At 43.4% G+C, this 23,698-nt stretch overlaps 2 protein-coding genes across 4 annotated transcripts in view; one reads left to right on the top strand and one right to left on the bottom strand.

Moving 5' to 3' along the window:
- Positions 1-23,307, top strand: part of LOC143341807 (uncharacterized) — a 65,481-nt gene extending 42,174 nt beyond the window's left edge. The window contains exons 3-5 of the mRNA XM_076765039.1: positions 14,209-14,364; positions 16,421-16,774; positions 19,107-23,307. Of these exons, the coding sequence (XP_076621154.1) occupies positions 14,319-14,364; positions 16,421-16,774; positions 19,107-19,237 (531 nt within the window). The 5' untranslated portion in view covers positions 14,209-14,318 and the 3' untranslated portion in view covers positions 19,238-23,307. The remainder of the gene's footprint in view (positions 1-14,208; positions 14,365-16,420; positions 16,775-19,106) is intronic.
- Positions 358-10,897, bottom strand: LOC143341843 (uncharacterized). Of its 3 annotated transcripts, XM_076765138.1 has the most exons (7): positions 9,844-10,897; positions 8,655-8,869; positions 4,832-8,130; positions 3,783-3,847; positions 2,738-3,443; positions 2,178-2,295; positions 358-1,853 (listed from the first exon to the last, which is right to left on the bottom strand). In XM_076765138.1, exons 1-7 carry the CDS (start codon positions 9,927-9,929, stop codon positions 1,651-1,653), a joined length of 4,692 nt encoding a protein of 1,563 aa, XP_076621253.1. In that variant the 5' UTR covers positions 9,930-10,897; the 3' UTR covers positions 358-1,650. The 3 variants fall into 3 exon arrangements, with proteins under 3 accessions (XP_076621253.1, XP_076621251.1, XP_076621252.1); XM_076765136.1 differs by lacking the exon at positions 9,844-10,897 and having other exon boundaries at positions 358-1,856; positions 8,655-9,842; XM_076765137.1 differs by lacking the exon at positions 9,844-10,897 and having other exon boundaries at positions 358-1,856; positions 2,738-3,440; positions 8,655-9,842.
- Positions 23,308-23,698: the final 391 nt, after the last annotated feature.

Raw genomic sequence — 23,698 nt, 5'->3', positions numbered from 1 at the left:
CATCGACGGTTGTAAGCGAGGGAGACTGAATAGGGACCCTCGATACAGTAAATAATTCGCTCGACAAGCTTCGTTGCGGCAAAGTTTCTGCAAACTCGACGTCGAACGGACCTTTCTTAATTTCTTTTCCAAAGAACCGTTTCTTCGGTGGACGGGCAATTTTTCGAGCACAATGCTAGGAACTCCTGCTTCTATAATGTGACGCTCGACAATGGAGAACCGATTGTCGTTGAACGTATCGCCAGGCCGAAAATTTCTCCTTTAAATAAAAAACAATAAATCACAAAACAGGTGGGAGGGAATGACAGTAAACAGATGGTACGATGGACAGAAAATTTATTCAATTCGCTGTACAAGAATATTTATACACAGGAGATTTACAAAACAGATGGTCGATTGTTTGATTAAACGAATGTCCTCCGTGTGTAACCAGTCTTAATAATTAGGAGACGGACGCGGGTCGTCGGAAGATGCAATTTTAACAAGTGAAATATGGCCGGTTAATGTGTACTTAATGTTACCCGCCATGTACGTAGAGGCACTTGGAATACGCGGACGGCTAGACAGTGATTATTTCTCCTCACTTGCTAGCAATTGGTGGAGATTCATAACCGCCGGTGTGGCGCTAGAGAGGGAACGAGAGTTGGCTACAGGTGGTCCCGGGCAAATCAATATAGTTGGTGTGTCTCGGTGAATACGTGAGCGGCCTCGATGTACCTCGCAACACGCAGCCTCTGATCCCACCCATGATGATGATATTGCACGGTGTAAGCACCTTACTCGTCCTACATACCGTACACCTCGCTGAATTCCACGTGTTTATTGTAATTAAAAAATTCAAATGGTAATCCGGCTGCACTCGCGAAACGAGATGGAACAGAATACCCAAACGCGTAAGCTTCGCATTGCGCGGTAATTCGAGAGCACCGTACCCGCGACCGCAACCAAAAACTGGGCAATTCCCTATTCACGGGCTAATTGAAAATTGAACGTGATAAATAATAAGCAACGGCGTTGTTAACGTTTGCACGACGCACGCGTGTACCTGGCCAAAGTTCCAGGTAACGGACATATTGACAAAAGTCCGTGCTCGCTATGCTCTTACGTTACGAAAAGTTTCAGCGCGTAAAAGTAAAGTTACAAACGCGTATTTTATGACACCATCCATGCTCGTAAACAAAAGAAATAAATGTTAAAATTGTATTTATTATCGATATTTTCGAAAATGAACATTTCTACGAAGCGTTACTGGCTGAGGAATCGCCCTTCGTGGAATGTATAATTCTGACAAAGCGATCCAAATTTGGGCGCGTAGAAAAATTGATCGACATTTCATCGAGGAAGAAAACATAAAGTTGATTTTAATATATATCACTAATCTAAAAATAATCATTTCCGTTCAAGCCTCGAACCTTGAATCGCTTTGTAAGAATCAGCGTAGAAAAAGAAGATAAACAATATTAAATAGAGAGCAACGAACATATATATGTACATGTATCTAATCGAAACGAGTAACTTCAAACGTATAAAAAAATAATATTCTTTGCAGAAACAAATATACTCTTTGTTATCAAACTTTGGCAAACCTTGAACAACGATAATCCACAGGTCCGATGCATGTTTGCAGTATCAAATTATAGCTATATTTGGTCAACTTGTTTGATTCGCGGGATCGTCCGAGTCCACGTCGGAATCTTCTTGTTCGACGAGGAATTCTGGAAAATTTAAAGCTAGAACTTCTTGTCGGTCCAACTCCTGCAGGTACGGATACAAGGATATCAGTTTGTACTGACTGATACACTCCACTACCCAATCGTGGGCAACTGGCACAGCACGAGCCTTCTTGTACCAGCCTGCTAAAGTACAAACATATCGACGTTAACAATGTAAAGAGTTTATTTCGAGATCTTATTTTGCATAAGATTGCCACTTTATATGGGAATTGGAGATATTGTTACACTGGTTCAAACAACTTTTCAAACTTTCGTTCTTCATTCATTCAACACATTCATCAGACGATCATGCAAATTGCACTTTTGCTATAATAGCAGTTTCTGCTGCATCCAAATATTACTTTTAACGAATATAATTTTCCTTTGCAAGCACAGTTTCAAACAGGGGCTGATAAATCTTTGTACGATACTTTCGGTTAATTATATGTGAAATAATAAGCTCACCAATGATTTCGTAGTTGTAAAAGTTGGCTTGGACCACGATGACTTTCAACCTCCTCTTTTCAACCGCTAGGGCTTCCACGGTCTCGACCACAGTGGCACCAATAGCACGTAGCAACTTCTAAAAAAGAACGTATTCTTAAGCCGAGGAACTTGGCAGGGATTCAACTGTAAATAGCATAGCAAGATTGGATAGCAGGAAAATGTAAATAAATGCTTTCCTTGGACTTGGTAATATATACGGCGAACAGACTTTCATTACAAACTGCACGACTTTTGGCTTGCAACATGTGAAACGCGTGCTTGGGAACAGATCTGTAATGTACCGTGACGCTTACAACGAATCTTTTTACAACGGACCAACGTCCAACTCTTGTTCTCCGGTCGAGGCGGAAACAATCCATTAAGAAAAGGATTTCTACTCCTCTTTGCAATCTTATGCTCGAATAACTTTAGTTTATAATACTTAATACTCGTGAATAACAGTCGTTGGGAATGTTACAAAATAACAGGCGCGTAAACGATAAATTTTATCATTTCAAAAGCCAGGAAATATTTTTCACCTGATACTGTTCGACGGTGACGCCCACGTAGGGTCCGATGAAGAGGAACACGAAGTCTTCGAATAAATTATTGTTTTGCCTTAACCGTGACTTTCGAGGACCAGCCTCGAGAGTCCTGCTGTCCACCGCCTCGTAGGGTTCCTCGTTTATTAATTCCTTCTCTTTCAGGCAATCGGTGACCCACTGGTCCACGACGGTCCATTTCCTGTGAGCGATTCCTTGCAAGTACTTGAGCGTTTTACTCGCCCCGTTATTCTTCTTGTCAGCTTTCACGATAACGTGCGTTACATCGGGATCGAATTGAGTCACGTATCGCGCGTTCACGATACTTGCCAGCCTCTTCACGTGTTCAATTTGAGCCTGTCCCAGACCGCTGCAAACGAAACGCAACCTTTGCCTGGCAAAGCTCTGTACAGTGTTTCCCGACACGTTCGTCGTTCGTTTATCGTCCGTTCTCGTCGCTGGCTTGAATCCCTTATCTTCCGTGCGCTTCGTGCCGGCCTCGAAATTATTCTTCCTGCTCGTCTGCGCTATCGGCGTGCTCTCGCAAAGAGGATGGATCCTCCTCTTGCAAAGCGGTGTGCTTCTCCTCGAATTCGTTCCAACGACCGTCGACGGAGTCCTCGCGAACTGTTTCACGTCGATCCTCGATATCGGCGATATGCTCCAACTACCTTTCGTCGTCGCGCTGGTCGGTTGGACGCTGCTTTCGATTATTATTAGAGGGAACAAACGTTATTTCGGCGTAAGACCATATAAAGAAATTCTTTTCTTTATTTAGTTTTTTAGATTTTTCGTGTATCGATTAACGAAGAGGGTTTTTATCGAGAAGAATGAGAGATTAAAGTGAATGTGTTAGACACTAAAGACGAGTAAAATCTGATGGCTACTATGATAGAAGATGATTAACGAGGAATTACCGTATTTCACATATTACAATTTGACCGTGGCTGACAATACAGGGGAAAATACGCGAATGGATAATTACTCGCGCTCGAGAATGACGCAGAGAGTAAAGCAGTGACAAAAGTCTCGCGTTACTTACGCCTTCGTCTTGTCGTCAGGAGTGTTCTCGACAATGTCGTCTTCTTCGGCCGAGTGTTCGGCGTCCTGGATATTTCAAAGTGGAGTAAGTCTTTGAGAATGACGAACAAGGGGTCTTGTTTATCTCGTGAGCGGCGAAATGGATAGTCGCGTCGAATAATAAATGCCACGAGGGACTAATGCCAGCAAATAAATGACATTGTTAATCGAATTAAAAAGAAAATCGAACATTCGAGGGTCGAAAGAAAATTCGGTCGTATCGGTTTCACCATGTTTGATACGCGAATGTAAGAGTTTCCTTAAGAATGTTACGTTTATTTCAAAAGCGACTGAAACCGTGCGAGCTGAGATCTAAATAAAAACTTTATTATCAATGAAAGTTGCAGCCGGATCGAACTTAGGGCACACTGAACACGGTTATTGCTTACGCGGAGCTGGCTATTTGGAAACTTCTGTGCACTGCTCGCATCAATGATTCGTATCCCGCCTGAAACTGCGGGGTTTCCGACTAAAAGTGACCGCAGTAGTCGATACTTCGTCAACTATAACGCGGGTAGCAGAGGTTCACTGAAAGGAGTAGCTGATACGCGCTAGTACGAAGCGATGAATCAAAAATACTTTCGAAGCGATTCGAATAACTTCGGGATCGAACTGAAATGTTAAATTTCTTTCGCTAAACTTATTGAATATAAATTATGTTTAATTGAACAATCATTAGAAAGTCTAAAATTATCCTTGCAAAATATTTTAAATTAATTTATTTTGTTAAATTTATTAAAGGATAATGTTTGACTATGTAAAATTCACATCTGTATTTCCTTACATATTACATATTTCTACTAAAGGGTTTAATTCCGTTAACAAATGAATAATAATAATAAATTAAAATTAACCTGTAGAGTGAATCTAGGGGGCATGAATCTCAGATGACAGTACTTTCTTTTCTAATGCTAATTTTAGGTCTGTAAACCCCATAGACTCTTATATCAATAATTATTTCATAATTTTTAATAAAAAGGAATCAATCACTAATGAAAAAAAATAACAAACCGTTTGTTTTGCATCGGAGAGTCCAGTTATCGCATTCTTGGATAGAGTCCTTTGTTCCCTCGTCTCTTTCCTCGTATCAGGCTGCGCCTTAGAGTTCGTCGATTTGCCAAACAGATCCTCCTCGAATTGCTTAATTTGAAAATAATGTTGCGTGACGTCCATAAGAGAATCTTGCTCGTAACTCGTCGCTTCCATGTTTGCGTTCTCAGCCGCTTTGTCATTGTCGGTTAATGGATCGCTCACCGACTTATCCAAAGTATTCTTCCTCGATTCTTTGCTCACTCTCCCCTGCAATTCATCACCGTGCATCGGGTTCCTCTTCTTATCGACGACGTTCGCGTGTCCCGGCGTCAGGGTTTTCTCATTGTCGCTGAAACTTTCGTACAATGGCTCCGATTCCTTGTATTTGTTCTCCTTATCGAAACTGCAAGATTTATGGTGCTCAGGATCGTCCTTGTTCAGGGATCGCGGCTTGCTTTTGGAATACTCGTTGATCAGTGTTTCCCTGTCGACATTGGCCATTATTTCGTCGAAATTGTCGTGCATCATAGCCTCTCGTCTTTGTTCAGATTCTTTATTACTGTCGCTGGACTCGGTCGCGAGCTTTTGTATGTCTCTTATCCTGTCCACTATATGAGAAGAAGTTTCTTGCCTTTTAACGCGAAAGCTTCGTCCATCGGAGCTCGAACCAACGTCGATCGTAGATGGTTGTCTGTACATCGGGGTATAGACTCTGTTGGGTATCTTGGACGTTAACGAGTCTTTCTTCGTCTCGCTGGACGCGTACATAAAAGCCGAGGAAGCACGAGTTTGCTCCACTTTTCCTTTCTTCGCGTGCCTATCGGTTGCATTCAAGTCCTTGTACCAATTGCTCGCTATCGCGTTCAGCTCCATATCGCAGTCGGAGTCCGAAGACAACGCCCGTTTCCGTTTGGTTATCTGAGGCGCTGCGACCTGATCACTGTTTATTTCGTTGCTCAAGCAGGCAAGTTCCAGAGAATCCATGCCTGAACCACGCAACGTCAGAATCCTCTTGAATACCTTCTTCTCTTGGCTTTCTCTGCTGTCAGTGCTCGTATCAGAGCTCAGCAACAACGTTTCCAAGGGCTCGGTGCTAGGAATGGTCGAGTTGGAATGGAATTCTTTAACCTCCGTAACGTTCTTTGGCGTGGCGGTTCCGGTATCGGTGATATCCGGCCGTTTCACGTACGTGGCCTTCGGGAAGAAACTTTCGCCGGAATGGCAGGAGCCGCCATCTTGCAGATCTTCCGCGTCCATCGATTTTCTCTTTGTTCCTTCGAGCTTATCGTCACCGTCCGCCCTTTTCCGCTTTTTATCCGATGCGGAAGACGAATTGGGCTGTGAAGTTTCGCGTACTTGCTGAGATCTGAGTATCAGAGCCTTCGAATGCACGCCCCTTATATCGGAGAAGTTGCTTCTCTTCACGCTGGGAACATCCATCTTGCATACTCGTGGATCGTCGGGCGAATCTAAGGAAAGAAATTTCAGCTGGGAGTCCTTTTTCGGCGATAATATCCTGATGGCGGTTTTGTGCGCTATCTTTTCAACAACCTCAGGCTTCTCCTCCTCATTGTCGGACAAGGTTATGAAAAGTACATTGTGAGACGCTCGATACTGACTCTCGCCTAGGTTAGCCAATATACCTGGCGGTTTCGACGCGATATTCGATGGTCCAGGTTGAACGAACGCAGAATCTTCTTCCTTTGTTGGCAAAATACTCTGCACTTCATTCTGCAGCGTAACGTTCATCGAGATTCGCGTATTATTCCCGAAACGATACTCAGACGCTAGTTTCTGAGTACTCAGGTCCTGCAATGCCGACGAATTGCACGAATTTTGCAACATTAGTTCCGAATACTCCTGGTGAATCGACTTCGGCAGGATCGAGCCCAAATGCAAGAAAGTGACGCGTTTCTTACGGTGTTTGTAAACCTTGCCCAGCTTTTTGAACGCAACGAAACGTTTGTTCTGTCCTCTGTCCTCTTTCTTGCTCCTGTTTTCGTTGGAACTCGTGGAGTACGCGTAACCAGCATCCGGTCTATTGCTTCCGTTGGATTTGTCCTTCGTCTCCGACGTTAATCTCGTCCTGGTGCTCTCGTCCTCATCTATTTCTCGATACAAGTCGCGTTTCACGGTCTCCAGTCGCGCTACGTCGTTCGATTTCCGAGACTCTTCCGATTTAGGGTCGGTGCTTCGTCGTTTCAGAGACAATCTGCTGCAGGTGGGCGTTTGCTCGATCACTTCCGTCTCCAAGAAGCTGTCCCCGCACAACACATCCGGACTGGAGTTGTTCGATCGGACGAAAGCCTTCTTCATCGACGTCTTCTGAGGCATCGTTCTGCTTTCGTATCTGCGATCCTCGCTGGGACCAGCGACACCCATTATGTCCTTCATCTGACTATTGTTCACGTCCGTTATGTACACGTGGTCGTCTTCTTTCAGCGCGATGAACGACGTCTCTTTCGTGGGTGTTTGCTCGTTTGGCAGACGCTTCTCCATGCTTTCGGAAGGATTACCTTCCTCGTCCCTCTCTTTGTCTCTAATTAGTCCCGATTTGATGGCTTCCTTTTCAATTTCGTCGAGCGATCGCGAATATCTATTGCTCTTGTTCTCGCTGCTGACGTCCAAAGACCTCAGCTTCCTCGCTCGCTTCTTTTTCCGTAATTCTTTGCCGAATCGCGCGACGCTGGACCAGTTCTGCTTCATCGAGGGCAGCATGTCGCACGGCGACGTCCTGTCGACATGCTGCTCTCGATGAAGCAGCACTGGTTCGTCCATTGTTCTCTCCTGATTCTTAGTATCATCGTTCGATCTCGATGTACCTGGAAGTACTCTTCGATTCTCCGCCTTTGAATACGTTGGATGCATTTTAACAGCAGCCTTCTTCCATCTGGAATTGCCGTTTTTAGGATCGTCCAACGGTTCGTCGTTTGGCAAAGATTCCAGCCAAGTTTGTACTTTGACGTTCATCGAGTTCTCCTCGCTGCCGTTGGATTCGTCAGGAGGCAGAACAGCGATGCCCGACAGGGCATATTTGTTCAGAAATATCGTTATATCGCTGCCCTCGGTGCTGTTCTTCTTACCCTCGCTGTTTCTGAGTACAATTTTACGCGTTCGCGCGCAACTTTTCGACTGAGAAGTACGCGGTGCTTTCAACGACGACTCGACGTACGAACAACTTGGCCCATAGTGCTTCTCTGTGTCGGATTTATGGGGCTCCATAAGGTCCGACGAGCTGCTTTCCCGCGTGCTTTGTGGTCTTGCGGTGTGCAAGGATACTGTAACACGCATAGTGCATTGCTACGAACACGCTGATAACAACAGGTCGAACTTGATTCTTTCAAGATTCCAGATTTAAGCTTCTGATATTGGGAGCAACGATAAATGCAGTGGAATTCTAACCATTTTTTAAACATCACAGATAAATAAAATCTTAAAAGGAGGATCTGTTGAATGTCCTTCACGGAAGTTCGACCACGGAAACGGTGCATGCAAAAGATAAGACCTCGTAAAACGTTGATGTTTTATATAGCTGTAGGAAGCAGCATGATCCCAAACAACGCTGGGACTTAAATTTTTTAAAGGCTTGGCTTCGCTCTGAGGAACGAATAGCTGACCTGAGTGAACATGATACCGCGACGAGCAGAGAATCGTATTTTAAGCTTCGTGTTTCTTTTAGCAACAAAGATAAAGCGATAAGGCGTCAGCTATTTTTAACTGGTGATTGTACGTATTTTTCAATGCAATGATCGAATCGATTGATAAAAGATGAAATAACTATCGGTGAATCGGTATTACTCACTGTCGATGCCAGAGTCCAGTTTAACTGCTTCGATTAGTTCTTCTAATTTGTTGACGTACATTTCCACGCACTCGTCCTTCGAAATGCCACGACGCGGAAAATTGGTGTTGCACAGTGGACAGAGCGCATTTTTGCTTTGCAACACCGTTTGGATACATTTACGACAAAATCGATGCCCACAACGAGTTCTCATGGGTTTGGATATAGTATGAAGACTGAAACAGAAGTCATATTTTCGCAATACGAGTTCACGTGCATTCGTAATTGTAGAGAATTATTTGATTATAAGCAACAATTGAAGGAAAATTTATACGATTTATTTTAAATGAAAATTAAATCTGACAACTTTACAATTCAATAGTTTCGGTATTAAGTGTTCTTTTAAATAGATTAGTAATATTTCACATGATACTTATCATTTTTATACTGCTAACATTATTACTACAAGAATAATGAATGAGCAAATAGGGATCAAGGTTTATTACATTAAATAAATAATCAACACACAAATATTTAAATCTTTTTTAATAAAGTACTGCAGTAATACTGTGGCAACATTATCTTTACAGAATAAAAATCCTAACTATAGTATGAATTCTCATTTGTATCGCTATGCATATATAAATAACATGTATGTGTACACATGGTAAAGAAAAACTTTAATTTAAGGTAGTGCATACTACTTTTGCGTTCATACTAGAACATCAAGATTCCACACCTTAAGATAGATAAATAATAAATATTCTAAGATGCTACTTGTAATATACATGTAAAAGAAATAATGTTTTACATAAATTAAATATTCTGTTAAATTCATTATACTCAACTATCCATACAAAGTAATATATTAATCTTCTCATATAAGTAATTACAACTGTATTCTTAGTAATACGTATAATAACTAATTTTAAAGTAACATGTAATTTGTGCAAGTTATACATAACAATGTACAATTTGGAAATAGAAGAAAAGAAAGTATGTAATGAAACCAATTGCTTAAATTAATATAGTTATTTTATAATATCTTCATTACAGAATATTTGAAATGATTCTAAACATAACCAAACATAACCTATTTCAAGTTATTTTATACTATTTGTGAAAAAGATCATGTACTGTAATTTAGTGATGAATGTACAGCATGTTATGTTTCTTTGAATGAATCTTTATAAATCAATCATGAACTTACCAAATTGTACATTGTAAGCATTGCTGCATATTTCGTATTACTTCTGACAGTTTGTCAGCAGTAGTGGACACTTGTTCCATTTTCATTTTGTATTTCCAAACGTCACATCACAAATGTTTATTGTAATTTTATTATATTCGCTTTATTAATGTATCGCAATTGCACCCTGACAACAATTTGTCGTGCCCGTATTTCGTCATTACACTACGTAATTGACCTTGTTAGTGCGCGCTCCAGGCGATTACTGATTCAGCTCAAAGATGCCAGACGGGAGTCCCTGATGCACCAGAGACACCTCATTGCATTTTCTCGCACTATGCCAAATCAAGCATACGTGAGCTCGTAAAGTTTCGGAGAATCGACAAAGACAAACTGACACATGCCCTTTTTTTCGATTCTCCGAAGCTGCCCAAAATAATTTCGGTCCACCTCGTGGGAGTCGACAGAGGAGTCTCGCTCTTGAACAACTGGAATTCGACCTCACGTCAACATACGATATAGAATCTCGACTGCCCAGACATTTTTACTTTCCGACCTATGTAGGCTCACATAAGCAAAGTAGTTTTTTTAGGGAAATACACGTTCCAGGGTCCCCTGATCATATTTTAATTATTAGAAAAAAGAAATTTTTTTTCATTACTCCTATGTATGAGCGTACACATGTATATTATTTCAGATATCACTTCTGATTTATCTGGCAACGTATAACGATTACTACTGGCAACTATTTGTCTCTGCTGGCCTTTGCTGACCTCTGCCAGTATGTGCGGCTCTTTGTCTGCCTCTGAAGCCCCAGTTCGCCTCTGCTAACACACAGAAGGAGACTCCTGGCTACCTCCGATATCATACAACGACCGCCACTGGCGTTTGCTGGCCTCTGCTTGCCCCTTTTGGCCCTTGCTGACCACTGCTAACGACAGCACACGACTCCTGACAACTATTGGCAACACATAACGACAGCTACTGGCTATTGCTGACCCCTACTGACCTCTGCTGATCTCTGCTTGCCACTGCTCACTACTGCTGACCACTCGTGACAACATCTAACACAGCTACTGACCATTGCTGGCCTCTGCTGACAACTACTGATATGTTATATATATGTAACATTTGTGTAATGTAAATTTACGGCAATAAATGATACAATTTCAAAGAATTTAATGTTTTGTCATCATTTTTATCTTTCTTTTCCTCTCCAAATCATTCCCTTAGTTATAAGACTCGATCGACAATCCGTATCTTTAAAAATTTTCTAAGTTCCCCGGAAAGATTTCAAATCTCCCGCCGCCAGAAAATTTCTGCGAATTCCTGGAAATGACGTCATTTCTAGGAATCCCTGAAAATTCTCGGAATCCCTGAAATTTCTCGGAATCCCTGAAACTTATCGAGCTCCCTGAAACTTAGCGGCATCCCTGAAACTTCTCGGAAATCCCTGAAATTTCTCGGAAGTTTCAGGCAGGGCAAAAATTCCGGCCTGAATTTTTCGGCAAAAATTTTAAAGCGGCCCCCCCTGAAATCTTTCCCGGGACTTTGCAATTTTTCTGGAGGAACATCGCAGCCCGCCTTCCATCTCTCCCGGCAGCCGTCAACCGCCAGGTGCCTCGTGCTCGCTGTGGAACTTAGAATTTTTCTGGAAGATCGTCGCTCGCCATCCGCCATTGTTGTTGTCTCGTGCCAGCTGTGGAACTTAGTAAATTTTCGGGAAGGAACATCCCGAAAATTTTGCAGCGACCCCCCCCCCCCCCCCACTGGGTGGGAGACCGCCAGCCAGACCTGGCCGGACTCCCACCCCCCTCCCCTCCAGGGGAGGACCAGCTCCTGCCGGCTCCGCTGCTGCTGGGAGATGTTGCTGCTAGGAAGGCATGTCATGAAATGGCCCATTTAGAGTTGGGTTAACGAGTGTATATATAGAAACGAAGGCCCGAGCGAGCGCTTGTGAGAAAGCCCAGGCGGCGGCAGATTCGAAATTTTTCCGCGGAACTTTAAAAATTTTCGCCTCTGGCAGCTAGTACGCTGAGCTGCCGTTTACCTCTCGACCCGTAGCTATGGCGCTGACGGTTCCAGGTCCATTTTAGACTAGAAAATTTGTATCTTTGGCAGCTAATACGGGAGCTGACGTTTACTGAATGAATGAATAAGTATCTCTAATCGACCATAGGTCTGGCGCTGAAGGTTTTTGGACCATTTTAGACATTGGACCATAGGATATGGTAGGGGAAGAGGTGGCACGTATCTTATAACTAAGGGAATGATTTCGAGAGGAAAGAAAAGGTAAAAATGCTGAGTACACATGGAATTCTTTGAAATTATATCATTTATTGTTACAGATTTACATTATACAAAACTTTGATACATATAAACATATTATATTATATTATATCATTTCACAAGTTGTCAGCAACGATCAGCAGTGGTCAGCGATGATTAACTGACGTCGGGAGATGTTGGCAGAGGCCAGCTGGCAAGCAGTAGCAAGTAGTAATCCTTACACGTTGTCAGAAATATCAGGAGCGGTCAGCAGCGGTTAGCAGAGGCCAGCGGAGGGTGGCAGATATCAGTAGTAATCGTTATACGTCGTTAGAAATATAAACGGTGGTCAGCAGAGGAGAGCAGAAGTTGGGGAGGCTGGCAGTAGCAAGTAGTGATCCATATACATTGGCTGAAGTATCAGGAGTGGTCAACAGCGGTCAACAAAGGCCAGCAGAGATCTGTAGGAAAATTCAAAAGTACATGTAGTCGTGTCTTGTACTTCGTGAAAGGGAGTGTATCTTAGTAAAACAGTTTTATGAGACATTACCTGATAATTCAAGTTAGCCACGAATAGAGGCATGTAGAGACCAGCAGCGGTTAGCAGAGGCCAGCGGAGGGTGGCAGATGTCAGTAGTAATCGTTATACGTCGTTAGAAATATAAACGGTGGTCAGCAGAGGAGAGCAGAAGTTGGGGAGGCTGGCAGTAGCAAGTAGTGATCCATATACATTGTCTGAAGTATCAGGAGTGGTCAACAGCGGTCAACAAAGGCCAGCAGAGATCTGTAGGAAAATTCAAAAGTACATGTAGTCGTGTCTTGTACTTCGTGAAAGGGAGTGTATCTTAGTAAAACAGTTTTATGAGACATTACCTGATAATTCAAGTTAGCCACGAATAGAGGCATGTAGAGACCAGCAGTGGTCAGCAGAGTCCAACAGAGACTGGCATAAATCAGTAGTAATCGTTGTACGTTGTCAGAAATATAAGCGGTGGTCAGCATAGGTCAGTAGAAGGCAGTAGAGGCAGGGAGAGGCTGGCAGTAGCCAGTCGTAATCGTAATACGTTGTCAGAAGAATCAGGAGTGGTCAGCGGCGGTCTGCAGAATCCAACGGGGGCCTGTAGGAAAATTAGAAAGTACATGTAGTCGTATCTTGTATGTCATACTGTCTACCTTATACTTCTGGTAAAAAGGGGTATAACTAAATAAAAGAATTTTATGACATTACCTAAAAACTCAAGTTTGCCACCAGTAGAGATATGTAGATATCAGCAATGATCAGCAGATACCAGCAGAGGTTGGCAGGAGTCAGGAGTAATCGTTGTACGTTGTCAGAAATATAAGTGGTGGTCAGCATAGGTCAGTAGAAGGCAGCAGAGGCTGGGAAAGGCTGGCAGTAGCCAGTCGTAATCGTAATACGTTGTCAGAAGTATCAGGAGTGGTCTGCGGTGGTCAACAGAGTCCAACAGGGGCCTGTAGGAAAATTCAAAAGTACATGTAGTCGTATCTTGTATGTCATACTGTCTACCTTATACTTCAAGTAAAAAGGGGTATAACTGGGTAAAACAATTTTATAACATTACCTGCTAACTCAAGTTCGCCACCAGTAGAGAGATGTAGATACCAGCAGTGGTCAGCAGAGACCAGCGGAGGCTGGCAGGAGCCAGTAGTAATCGTTATACGTTGTCAGAAATATCAGGTGTGGCCAGCAGTGGTCACCAGATGCCAGTGGTGGCCTGTAGGAGAATGCAAAAGTACATGTAGTCATGCTCTGTGCCTTGTACTTTTTACCTTGTACTTCAGGTAAAAAGGGGCATAACTGGGTAAAATAGTTTTATGACATTACCTGTTAATTCAAGTCAGCTACCAGTAGAGACATGTAGAGACCAGCAGTGGTCAACAGAGGCTAGCAGAGCTCTACGAGCTCACGTATGCTTAATTTGATATAATGTGAGAAAGTGGTATGAGGTGTCCCTGGTGCACCCGGGTCTTCGTCTGGTATCGTTGATTCACCTATTCGGGTGTGGTGGCGTTGAAATCAATCGATCCATGTATCATATTCAAATTGCTTAAATACCGTGACACTTAAATATTCACGCCAGTGTTTCGGCTTTACAGAAATTTCCACACTAATGATTAAATCGGCGCCATCGAGCACAATCAGCAGACAGGAAGGACGATAGTGCAGCAGAACATGACTCTCGCCGAAACGACCTGTTGTTGACGTTATGGGGTGGATCTTTCTTGCTAGTATTTTACTCCTCTCCTTATGCGGTAAGTTTTGATCACTCAACTCCCGAATATCCCAATGCCATCGTAAACAAGCAATGGGAAAATTACTATGTTATCAGTTCAAAATTGAAACATCATGCTTAAAACGCCACAAAATAAATATCGATCCAAGAAACTTACTTTGTGTCTTTCCGAGGTGAAGAGGATTTTCGTTTCTTTTTCTTTGAGACTAATTTTAATTAATACAGTTGTAAATTTATTATACTTTGGGTAAGGAAGACATTAGCACTCACTCATGCTATACGTTTGCTCACAATAACTCTTCTACATTTGGAAAAACTGTTTCGAGCTAAAATATTTTTCCTTGCAATTAACGTTCGGTGATAAATAAATTACCATATCGTTTTTAGTAATTAATTTTCTAAAAGTAGAAGAATTATTTCGATGGCTTGTTTTAAGTGCTTTACCCTGTATAAACCATGATGTTGTATTATGTATGTCTATATTTTCCCTCCACCCAATTTCTTTTATTTCTTGACGATTCTGCAAGTTTATTTCCGGCTTCACGTAACTATTTCGTGTCGTAATAGTATTTTTGTCTATAGAAGTATTAGCGTTTATATTCCGTTAGTAGAACTTGAGAATTTTATTTTCGACAGGAAATTATGTTTCATTAGATAGTACATATTTTCAGTAGAGAAACGACAGGCGTTACGGATTTAGTTTCCTTTTTCTATTATATACCGATCCGGTATGATAAAATTAATGTTTTTGTGTGACCATCAACAGGTATACATTAAAGGTGCTGTGAAAATTTCAGTGACATGTGCAAAGTTCCGGGTGAAATTAATTTCATATCTATAACACTGCAAAATAGTTTTTTATCTTAGCGGTTCTGCATGCAAATAAACTGGCACTGAGAGATTTAACATCCGGTAAATTTATTCAATGATTATGCTTATTGGCGAAGGAAATGACGCATAATATTCTTTTCGCATGGAAATTCGAAGTACGTTCAGCAACAGATATTTCATTATTGAATAAGTTTGCCAGACATAAATCGACTGCTGTCGCAGCGATCAATGAAGCACTATCCACCATCCACAAAACTATTCTTCTTGCCAGCAAAACCTAGAATCGTGTATACATCTAACGATACTTAAGGACTGGTAATACAAAATTATTTGGTCCCCAAAAATTTATGAAAAATTGACAATTGAGTCTCTAAATTATTTTTAGTACGTGAAACCATCACAGTTTTAAATCGTTAGTTGTATAAACGTTCATCATCGGCCTCGTTCAACCTCAGCTCTCTTTACTGACTTCCTAGTGTCACACGATACCATTAAACTGAAAACCACGAGCTATACTATAGTAAGGGCAGAAGATCTTAGCCACTCAAGATCAATATCCCCGCCGTTTCGCGATCGATGATAATTTCTATCGTTTGTAGAACGTTTTAAATTACTTCACGTACGGAAGCAACCACAAAAAGAAGATATAGTTCTTTATTTCGGTACTAGCATTGTGTACTGGACGATTGTCACGCGAAGCACAATTGTTTGCACCCGAGAGACACACTGGGTGGCGCGAAACTTCAACCGAAGCTTCCGATTAGTAGAATAACATCGGTGGCTCCGTCGATTCGCAGTCGAAACGCCATACGGGCTTCTATGGTGCAAGTTTCGCGTCACCGAGTTATATCCCCTGGGCGCAAATATTTCAGCTTCCCCCGGTGCACGTACACGCTTAGCGAAACTTTCGGTCGAACTCCGTAAACATCGGAGCTCTGGCCGCATTTTTATCGATCCGGCGAATATCGAATAACGTTTAATCACAATGTAAAATGTTATCATGTACGGTCAGAACTTACGCCCGCAATGAAAAATCGATCTAAAAACGATCTCGATTAACGCTAAGCGAATCGATGCTCGCGAGAATGTAGCGTTGAACGAAGGGGGCGTGGCGCCGTGGGTGGTGGGGGATGGCGACCTTGAGCGGGCAAGATCGCTCGCCGTGACTATAGAACGGTCCGGCCAATAATAATTTGATCGGTGTCCATTGCTTTTTCACGCTGCGTTGGATAAAAAAAAAAAAGCGGCGGGATTGCCGTTGCCACAGGGCGGTGGTGGGGCGGGGGGCCATGGACAGCCGCAGGCTGGCTCGCCGAGCACCTCAGGCCCCGGCGGTGGCACAGCGGGCAGCGGCGCGAGCAGCACCCTCGGCGCTGCTGGCGGCGGTGCCTCTGGCTCTGGCATCGGCGCCTCCGGTGGAGTTGGGGTTGGTCTCGGTGTTACTGGGGGAACTACCGGCGGTGGAGCCGGTGGTGGTGCCGCAGGTGGCGGCGCAGGTCGGTCCGCTGGACCGGCTCGTCGGGGCCGAGGGTGGCGCGACTGGCGCCGCGGCGACCCCACCCTTATCAAGGGACTCTGGCAGTCGAAGGGACCTCTAGGTAAATCCTACACTCTATATCGTTCTTTGCACGCCCCTACACGGTGCCTGGAAATCGTCGAAACGTGAATATTATCATTTGATATTTATGGCCGCAGTCTATTCTCGAGGTGAAGTGTAATATTTGCCCTTTAACCCCTTGATATACGATTTATAAGGGGGTCTTCTACTGTATACCGTCAAAAAACTCGATTTTTTTGTTGCATCTTCTTCAAGGATATAGTCTTAGAAATATGCGTGCAAAAGTATTCATTGAACTCCTAAAGTTAAGGATGGTTTACGTATTGCTCGGTCGAATAGCCGAGGAGCGAGGAGTTACAAGAAACGGCCACGAAAAAGAATAGGTTTCTTTTACGAATACCTCGTGAATGTAAAAATGTGTTGATTTTAAAATGTAAGACTTGATGACCAGTAGCCTCATGATTATGAAACTTGACATCAAGAATTGTAACGTGTCAGACACGTTATTGTACTGCAAGGAGTTAAATATCAAACTGCAATTGTAACTTGGATCCTTTAAGTAATTTTTTTCTCAAGATACTATAGAATTTTTTAACGTAGTTCAGTTACTCGTTTATGAATAGACGTTCTGAGAGTGCTCACAATTTTTTTCAATATGAAATAACAATTGTAAATGTTACTGTACCACATGTACTGTGCGTTCGCCAGAAGTTGGGTAGCGAAAGGAATGCGGGTCTGATTGGTGTCTGGATCCCCACTCTAGCTCAGAGCATCGCCCCCGCTAGTCAACTTCTTGCGGTAACACTCTTATAATCTCTGAGGTAGTTGCTCTAAAAAAAGCATTCTTTCTTGAATTCAGAGCTCTCTCATAACATTTTACGAGATCCAACATCTCTAATTTAGTTTATACATTCGACAATATATGATCAACGAAGTTGAAAATTGGATTTAAGCGTTTCGACGATTTCCTAGCATTGTGCGTTAATTGACTCGATCGTTCCTCGCTTGGAATTTATGTTTGCTGCATTTCACGCTCGTGAACTGGTTTGCTAGTGTTCTCCGTCTGTTTATTGCACACCCTAAACAACAGCCTGCATGTGTTATCCGTGAATTTAACCTTTTAAGTTTCATTTCTACTAATTAAGTCCCATAGTTTGTTTGTCGTATCATAGGTATTACCAAATAATCGTTTCAGACATTTTCCAAAGGGGTGAATGTTGTTAACAAAATTAATAACACGTTTCCTGCATTTCTTCGCGCGAAGGTTCATCAGATAAGTATTTTAGATATCAATAAACGAGATATCATCACGCGAAACGTTATAGAAGCAGTTTCACGATGCGTCGCGGGGGAAACTTCTGGGGTTTATGGCTTTACTTTTGAAACAGCTGCCCCCTGGATGGACTAATCTCAAAGAAACTAGTTCCGCATGATATTAGGAAAACGTGTCGATGTCGTAACGAGAAAAACTTAGGCGAATACAGGATTTCAGTTCTAATATTCGTTTCGATATTCTCTTTTCACGTTCGACGGTTGCTCTGTTCCGTGCTGCTCGACGCGGGGTTCTTTTTCAATAAAAATCTAACGGAAATTAAGTTGATTGCTCAGCCACGGTTCGCTTTTTGCATCGAATTAGCTTCAACTTGACCGTAAATCGAATATAATAGAAAAGAGCGACGTGAAAAATTCATGAAACGAACGAACAGTACGAGTACGCGTCCCTTTGCTCACAGTCTCTGCATCGAGATTCCGATTTTACTTTCAAATTCGAGGGTAGATCGGCGCAATCTTAGATTCTACGTTGAATACTGTATTTCATTACGATTTAAAATTCCTTCTATGCTCCTCGACGACGAAAATAGAGCGCTAGAGACATCCGCGACGAGTTACATTCGTATCGCTGTCTCCTTTAGGATTCAACAACCATGCCGTGAAAGTCGTCATTTTTTAAACGCTCTCACGTTGTGTTTACATCGTCTTCACTTCCATTCCTTTTATCACCATGCTTTTTCAAGGGCTGAAACGGGTCTGCAAACGCTATTCAAATATTTGGACAATGTCTTACATTCTCCAGAGATTGGCAAAATTCTTAATAATACTATAATCATTCCTAACACGATTTTAAGAGGTTGCAAACATAATGGTAATAGAACTGGGGAGTGTATAATTTAACCCTTCGACTACTAAAAGCACCAATACGCCTATCAATCTTTGCGTTGCTCAAGACGTGAAAATCAACAGTAGTCAAGGGGTTAAAGAATCGTTTCCCCATCTCCTTTCCAAGCACGCGATGCATGCGCCTGCATGATTTAGTTGACGTTCGCGTGAGGCAGAGAGGAAGAGATTAGCAAAAAACCACCCCCTCCGTGCAGCTTCTTTAGGAAAGGCGATGGCGTATATCATCTTAGCGCTAGTGATCGGTATCGTCACCGTGGTGGTCGGCTGTTGGCTGTCGGACAACTGCTGGGCACCTGAGCCCGAAGGAGTGGTCACTCTCGCATAGCCTAGTGCAGACTTCCGTTCGTCCAGGCGATAACAACTAGCGCGCCGGCCCTCCTACAGGAGCTTTCAGGACATCGGCCAGTCGGAACGGCAGAACGTCGCTGGGAATCAGCGGCCGTTCCTCGATATTAACGACAACCACACGCTACTACCAATATGACGCCTCGCTTGACGCGCGAAATCCTCATCGCGTACCTTGGGAACGCCAGGCGTTCCCGTCCCTCCGTTTGCACGGTATCGTACAACATCGCCAGAGCGTAAAGCACGAAAGCGTTCATCGAGATATCGACATATCCGACGCTGGGAGCCCGATTCGAACGCGTCGCGAACCTCCGGGACGCCCAGCGATGATTAACACGTTCACAGTCCCGTGACTCGTATACGGGCCACACCGACGCGCCGTGCGGGGGAGGCGGACAGTGAACCTGTTGACCGACGAAAGGATCCGAGAGCCGTAATTAGCGAAATTGGAAACGCGCCTGTACTCGCGTTCGGTTCCCAGCCATCCGTGATTCCCGCTGGCGGTCCAGGGACTCTCGCGCCGAATTCGAGGAGCGTCTGCGACTCTAATTAATTTACAGAAACGAAAGATTGCGTAATATTTGTCGACGCGGGTACGGGGAGGGTGAATTTTTACAGATACGACGCCGTCACGCTGTATTCGAGAGAAATTGTATCGTGGATAGATCGCTCGGCGGCCATATTGTTTCGAGGCTGCGTAGCTTGTTTGGAGACGTAGCTCAACGGATTCAATAAGAGGTTCGAGACGGTCTTTGTCATCCTCCCACGGTGCTGTTTATTTTACACTTAATTATTCACCCGCAAACCACCACGTCGAAAGCTCTTATTGAACTTGTTGAGCCATCTTCACGCGGGGTTTGAGAGAGTTGTATTATTTTCTGGCGAGTCAATGGAACGCTGGTCGGAATTAGCAAGATCTCCTCCGCATCGAAGTCTGCGGAGGACGCGAAAAAAACGCGCGCGCGGGAAATTCAAACGTCTAATCTAATCTCTGTGTTTACACGGTCCGATTTACGTCGATCGTCGATGTTATAACAACCGGGAGCGTTTTGTTGCAACAACGAAGTGTCGTAAAACACACGTGTAAACGGTCTTGGAAAGTATATTTACACGGTAATCGCTATTTTACTAAGATCGCGATATAAACGTCGTCGAAGTTATAACATCGACGTAGCAAGACTTACGATAAACAAGCGTCAGGGGTTATCGCATCGATATAAAAGCAATTTCATCGATCACGTTTACACGGTACGGTTTCGATGGAGTAATCGATTTGACCACCGTGTCTACATGTTTGTAGCAACTCTAAATCGTGTAAACGACGGCGCGGTTTACATCGATGCTGTAATTACCAACGCGAGACGCCGTGTAAACGATATTTCCCAGCGAATTTACGATTTTCGGTGCCCAGAGTCGCTCGAGGAAGACGTTTTAGGTTGCTATATCGACTTGAGAGAGACGCGTAAACGATCGTATCGACGTTCGCGGGGGTCCATCGTGCTGGAACGAGGTGAACTCCGGTTTCGGGGTTAGCCAGTAAGCGGAACACAGAGTACACGCGCGATTCGCCCTCCGTCTTGGTCACCAGCTAGGAATTTATGGACCGCAGCACAGCTCTGACGCTACCGGACGAAACACAACGCGAAGGTAACGGGCGCGAAGGATCGAACTCCACTTATGTTAGCCCACAATCCCCCCTTCATCACCCCTCGAAATTGTACGAAATGAGGTGTACAGAAGTAAACGATTTTTTAAAGACACATCATCGGGAACGTTTTTATTCTGTCTTACGGCGAGAAAACACGAGACATGTACTCTGTGGCGTGGCAGTGGGTTGGGGTGTCTTTTATTTCAAAGTGAAACGATCATTTTTTTCGTTTGTTAAATTATTTTCCAATTTCTAATCGTTGATCGAACGATGGTTCGAGCAAACGTGAAGTTTCCAGAGTTTCTCGCGAACTTTCGCGAAACGACTGAGGTATTCATGAATTCCTCGTGGTCGTCGCGAAGACCATTTTCTTTTTCATCCGTTCGAGCGTCCATTGTAACGCGTTACACCGTAGACCAAGAATTCACGATCGCTAAGGCTGCATTATGCACGATTGCGGCGCTTCGAGAGTTGTCACAGCCCACTGCCATATTCCCGTACTTCAATGCACACACAAACACACACACACACAGATACACATACACACAGACACAGAGTGGTGCGCAAAAGTTTCCGGACAGTTGGTTCGCGAGGGGAGAGCTAATATCTGTAGACGCACAGGGTGAGTCAGAAGCGACGTCAGGAAGCTTATAAATGTTTCCAGTTTTCGTTTCTACGATGCGGCCAGTTCGAGTACGTGGCTCATATTACCCCAGAGAATCCAACCGGAGTTCTATTCTAGCTCGAATAACGATTTCCTTCTCTGGTACGAGCCTCGAACTTGACGAACGCCACTTTTGCATCACCTTGTACTTCCAAGTTTAGAAGAGTTTTGAACTCAGCGCCCGTCAGGGACGCAAACCGTGTACAAGCTTAAGATTAAACTAATTAATTCTGCAAGATAATACTAAAGCTCTGAGAAAATATTCCACGCGTAAATATTAGCTCGCGCAACAGCGGAATTTTAACGTTTGCGAATCTTTTCAACTTTCGCGGTTGCAAAATCCTTTCGAGTCTGACCCCGTCGTCCGTGTTTTCCCGTTCCTCGACGTCGCTTTATTAAAAATTGATTCAAGCTGTCCCCTCGAGCTTTGGCGCATCACTGGGCAAGTGAAATGAAATAGTGACGCTTGTTCGAGGCGAACGTTGATTACCCAACAGCAGCCGTTTGCCGCTGGTCGTCAGTAACGATGCTTGATCATCAGCGTCGGTGCCGAGCAGGTGTAAAGAACCGCCACTTGTTTGTAATTTTGTAAGTTTTATAATACATTACGCTTTATACAATTGAAACGCCTCTTGATAATCAATCGTACGTCGTCGCCTCGCATTCGAAACTCGATCTTCGATCGGCGCCCAACCGATGGAAACCGTAGTTTCCCCATTGCGCTCGTAACAGCGAATTAACCGTGACAAATTCATGCACCTGCGTCACCCTGTACATACCATTCGCGTGGCACCATGAAGCCTCGATCGATCGGATTCACGGTGTTTCTGTGGTTCGATACACCTTTTCGACGCCCCCGCGCTCGAGCCAGAGGCTACGTCGAATTTATCGCTGTTTCTAAAATTCCATTTCGTGCGCAATTAACGGGCCCCCGAATTTACGACGTCGTCGTTAAATTCTAATCAATTTTGTACGTCCAGATTCACCAACCAAAGCTCGATCGTCAAAAATTGATCAACGATATCCGAAAATAACCTTTACTCAAATGAATTCGATATTAATATAATTTAAAACTGGTATCTCTGTCGGAAGGTTATACTCGAACAAAAATATACGCCTGTAAAAGGATGCAAATTTCACGATTCGTAGTCGAGATAAACGTATCTGTTCCCGTCTTGCTCGTATCTCTGTTTTATTCAATCAGATGCCCGCGAGTTATTCACTGGGGAGTTTACGAAGGTTCCAACAGCGGGGACAGGACTTTTATTTTTCGACGTTTGGCTGTAAAGTGAAGTTTAACTTGGCGCGGGTCCTCTGGAACGACCATACGCGAGAGTATTAACTCGTTGCACCCGGAGTCGCGGGGGCGTAGGTCGCATAATGAACTCCGACGCGTCGACGTGCAAAGGGCTGAAACCACCGTGGTCCCTTTTGTATTTTCAAAATCGAGGTTTCATGGCGGCGAGCCATTTCAAGTAGATCGATAATCGCACAGAGAACGAAGGGAACCTTTTATTTTTATTCTTCGAACGTTTTACTCAAACAGTATTTTGTTTCGTTCATGGCGTTACGATTCGTTTAGCAGAAATCCCAGTTAGCAGACTCGAACATTTTCCACGGACAACGCGTTTCGGAATTATTTAATTCCTGACAAGGTACCCCCTCCTCCAAGCTTCTTTTTTATAATTTTAGGGCGTATATTTGTGTCTCCGAACGATTAATAAATTTGTCAAACCACTCTAGTATCCGCCATTTGAATCACAATCGTTTCAAGAGTACGACGATCCGTTTAGAAATTTATTTACCCCCCTCTCCAGTAACGGAAGGAATGTATTCTTCGACGTGTAGTAGCATCCACAGGAAACATAAATCAGTTCCGCTTTCAGAGAAAGAACGGAACGGTTTTTACTACTAAATCAAAGATTTTTATCTCACCAGGTATTCCTCATAGAGGACATTTAAACATTTTTGCGTTGTTTATGGGCTCCAACTCGCGAAAAATATTATCGGTTTTATTACCCGCGGCGTTTCTTTGCCGTAATCGGGATTGAAAACTTATACAGGATGTTCGGCCACCCGTGGGAAAAATTTTAATGGAAGATTCTAGAGGCTAAAATAAGATGAAAATC

Source organism: Colletes latitarsis, chromosome 5 (genome assembly GCF_051014445.1).
Source record: "Colletes latitarsis isolate SP2378_abdomen chromosome 5, iyColLati1, whole genome shotgun sequence".
In the NCBI taxonomy this organism is placed as follows: Eukaryota; Metazoa; Arthropoda; class Insecta; order Hymenoptera; family Colletidae; genus Colletes; species Colletes latitarsis.
The sequence above is the reverse complement of the archived record's forward strand: the minus strand, read 5'-3'. Positions and strand labels throughout refer to the sequence as shown.

Coding starts and splice junctions, on each gene's coding strand:
- LOC143341843 (XM_076765138.1), bottom strand. CDS start 9,929: ATGAAAATGGAACAAGTGTCCACTACTGCTGACAAACTGTCAGAAGTA. Junction 8,131..8,654: donor ACTGGACTCTGGCATCGACA/GTGAGTAATACC, acceptor TGCGTGTTACAG/TATCCTTGCACACCGCAAGA. Junction 2,296..2,737: donor TCACCGTCGAACAGTATCAG/GTGAAAAATATT, acceptor GTTCTTTTTTAG/AAGTTGCTACGTGCTATTGG.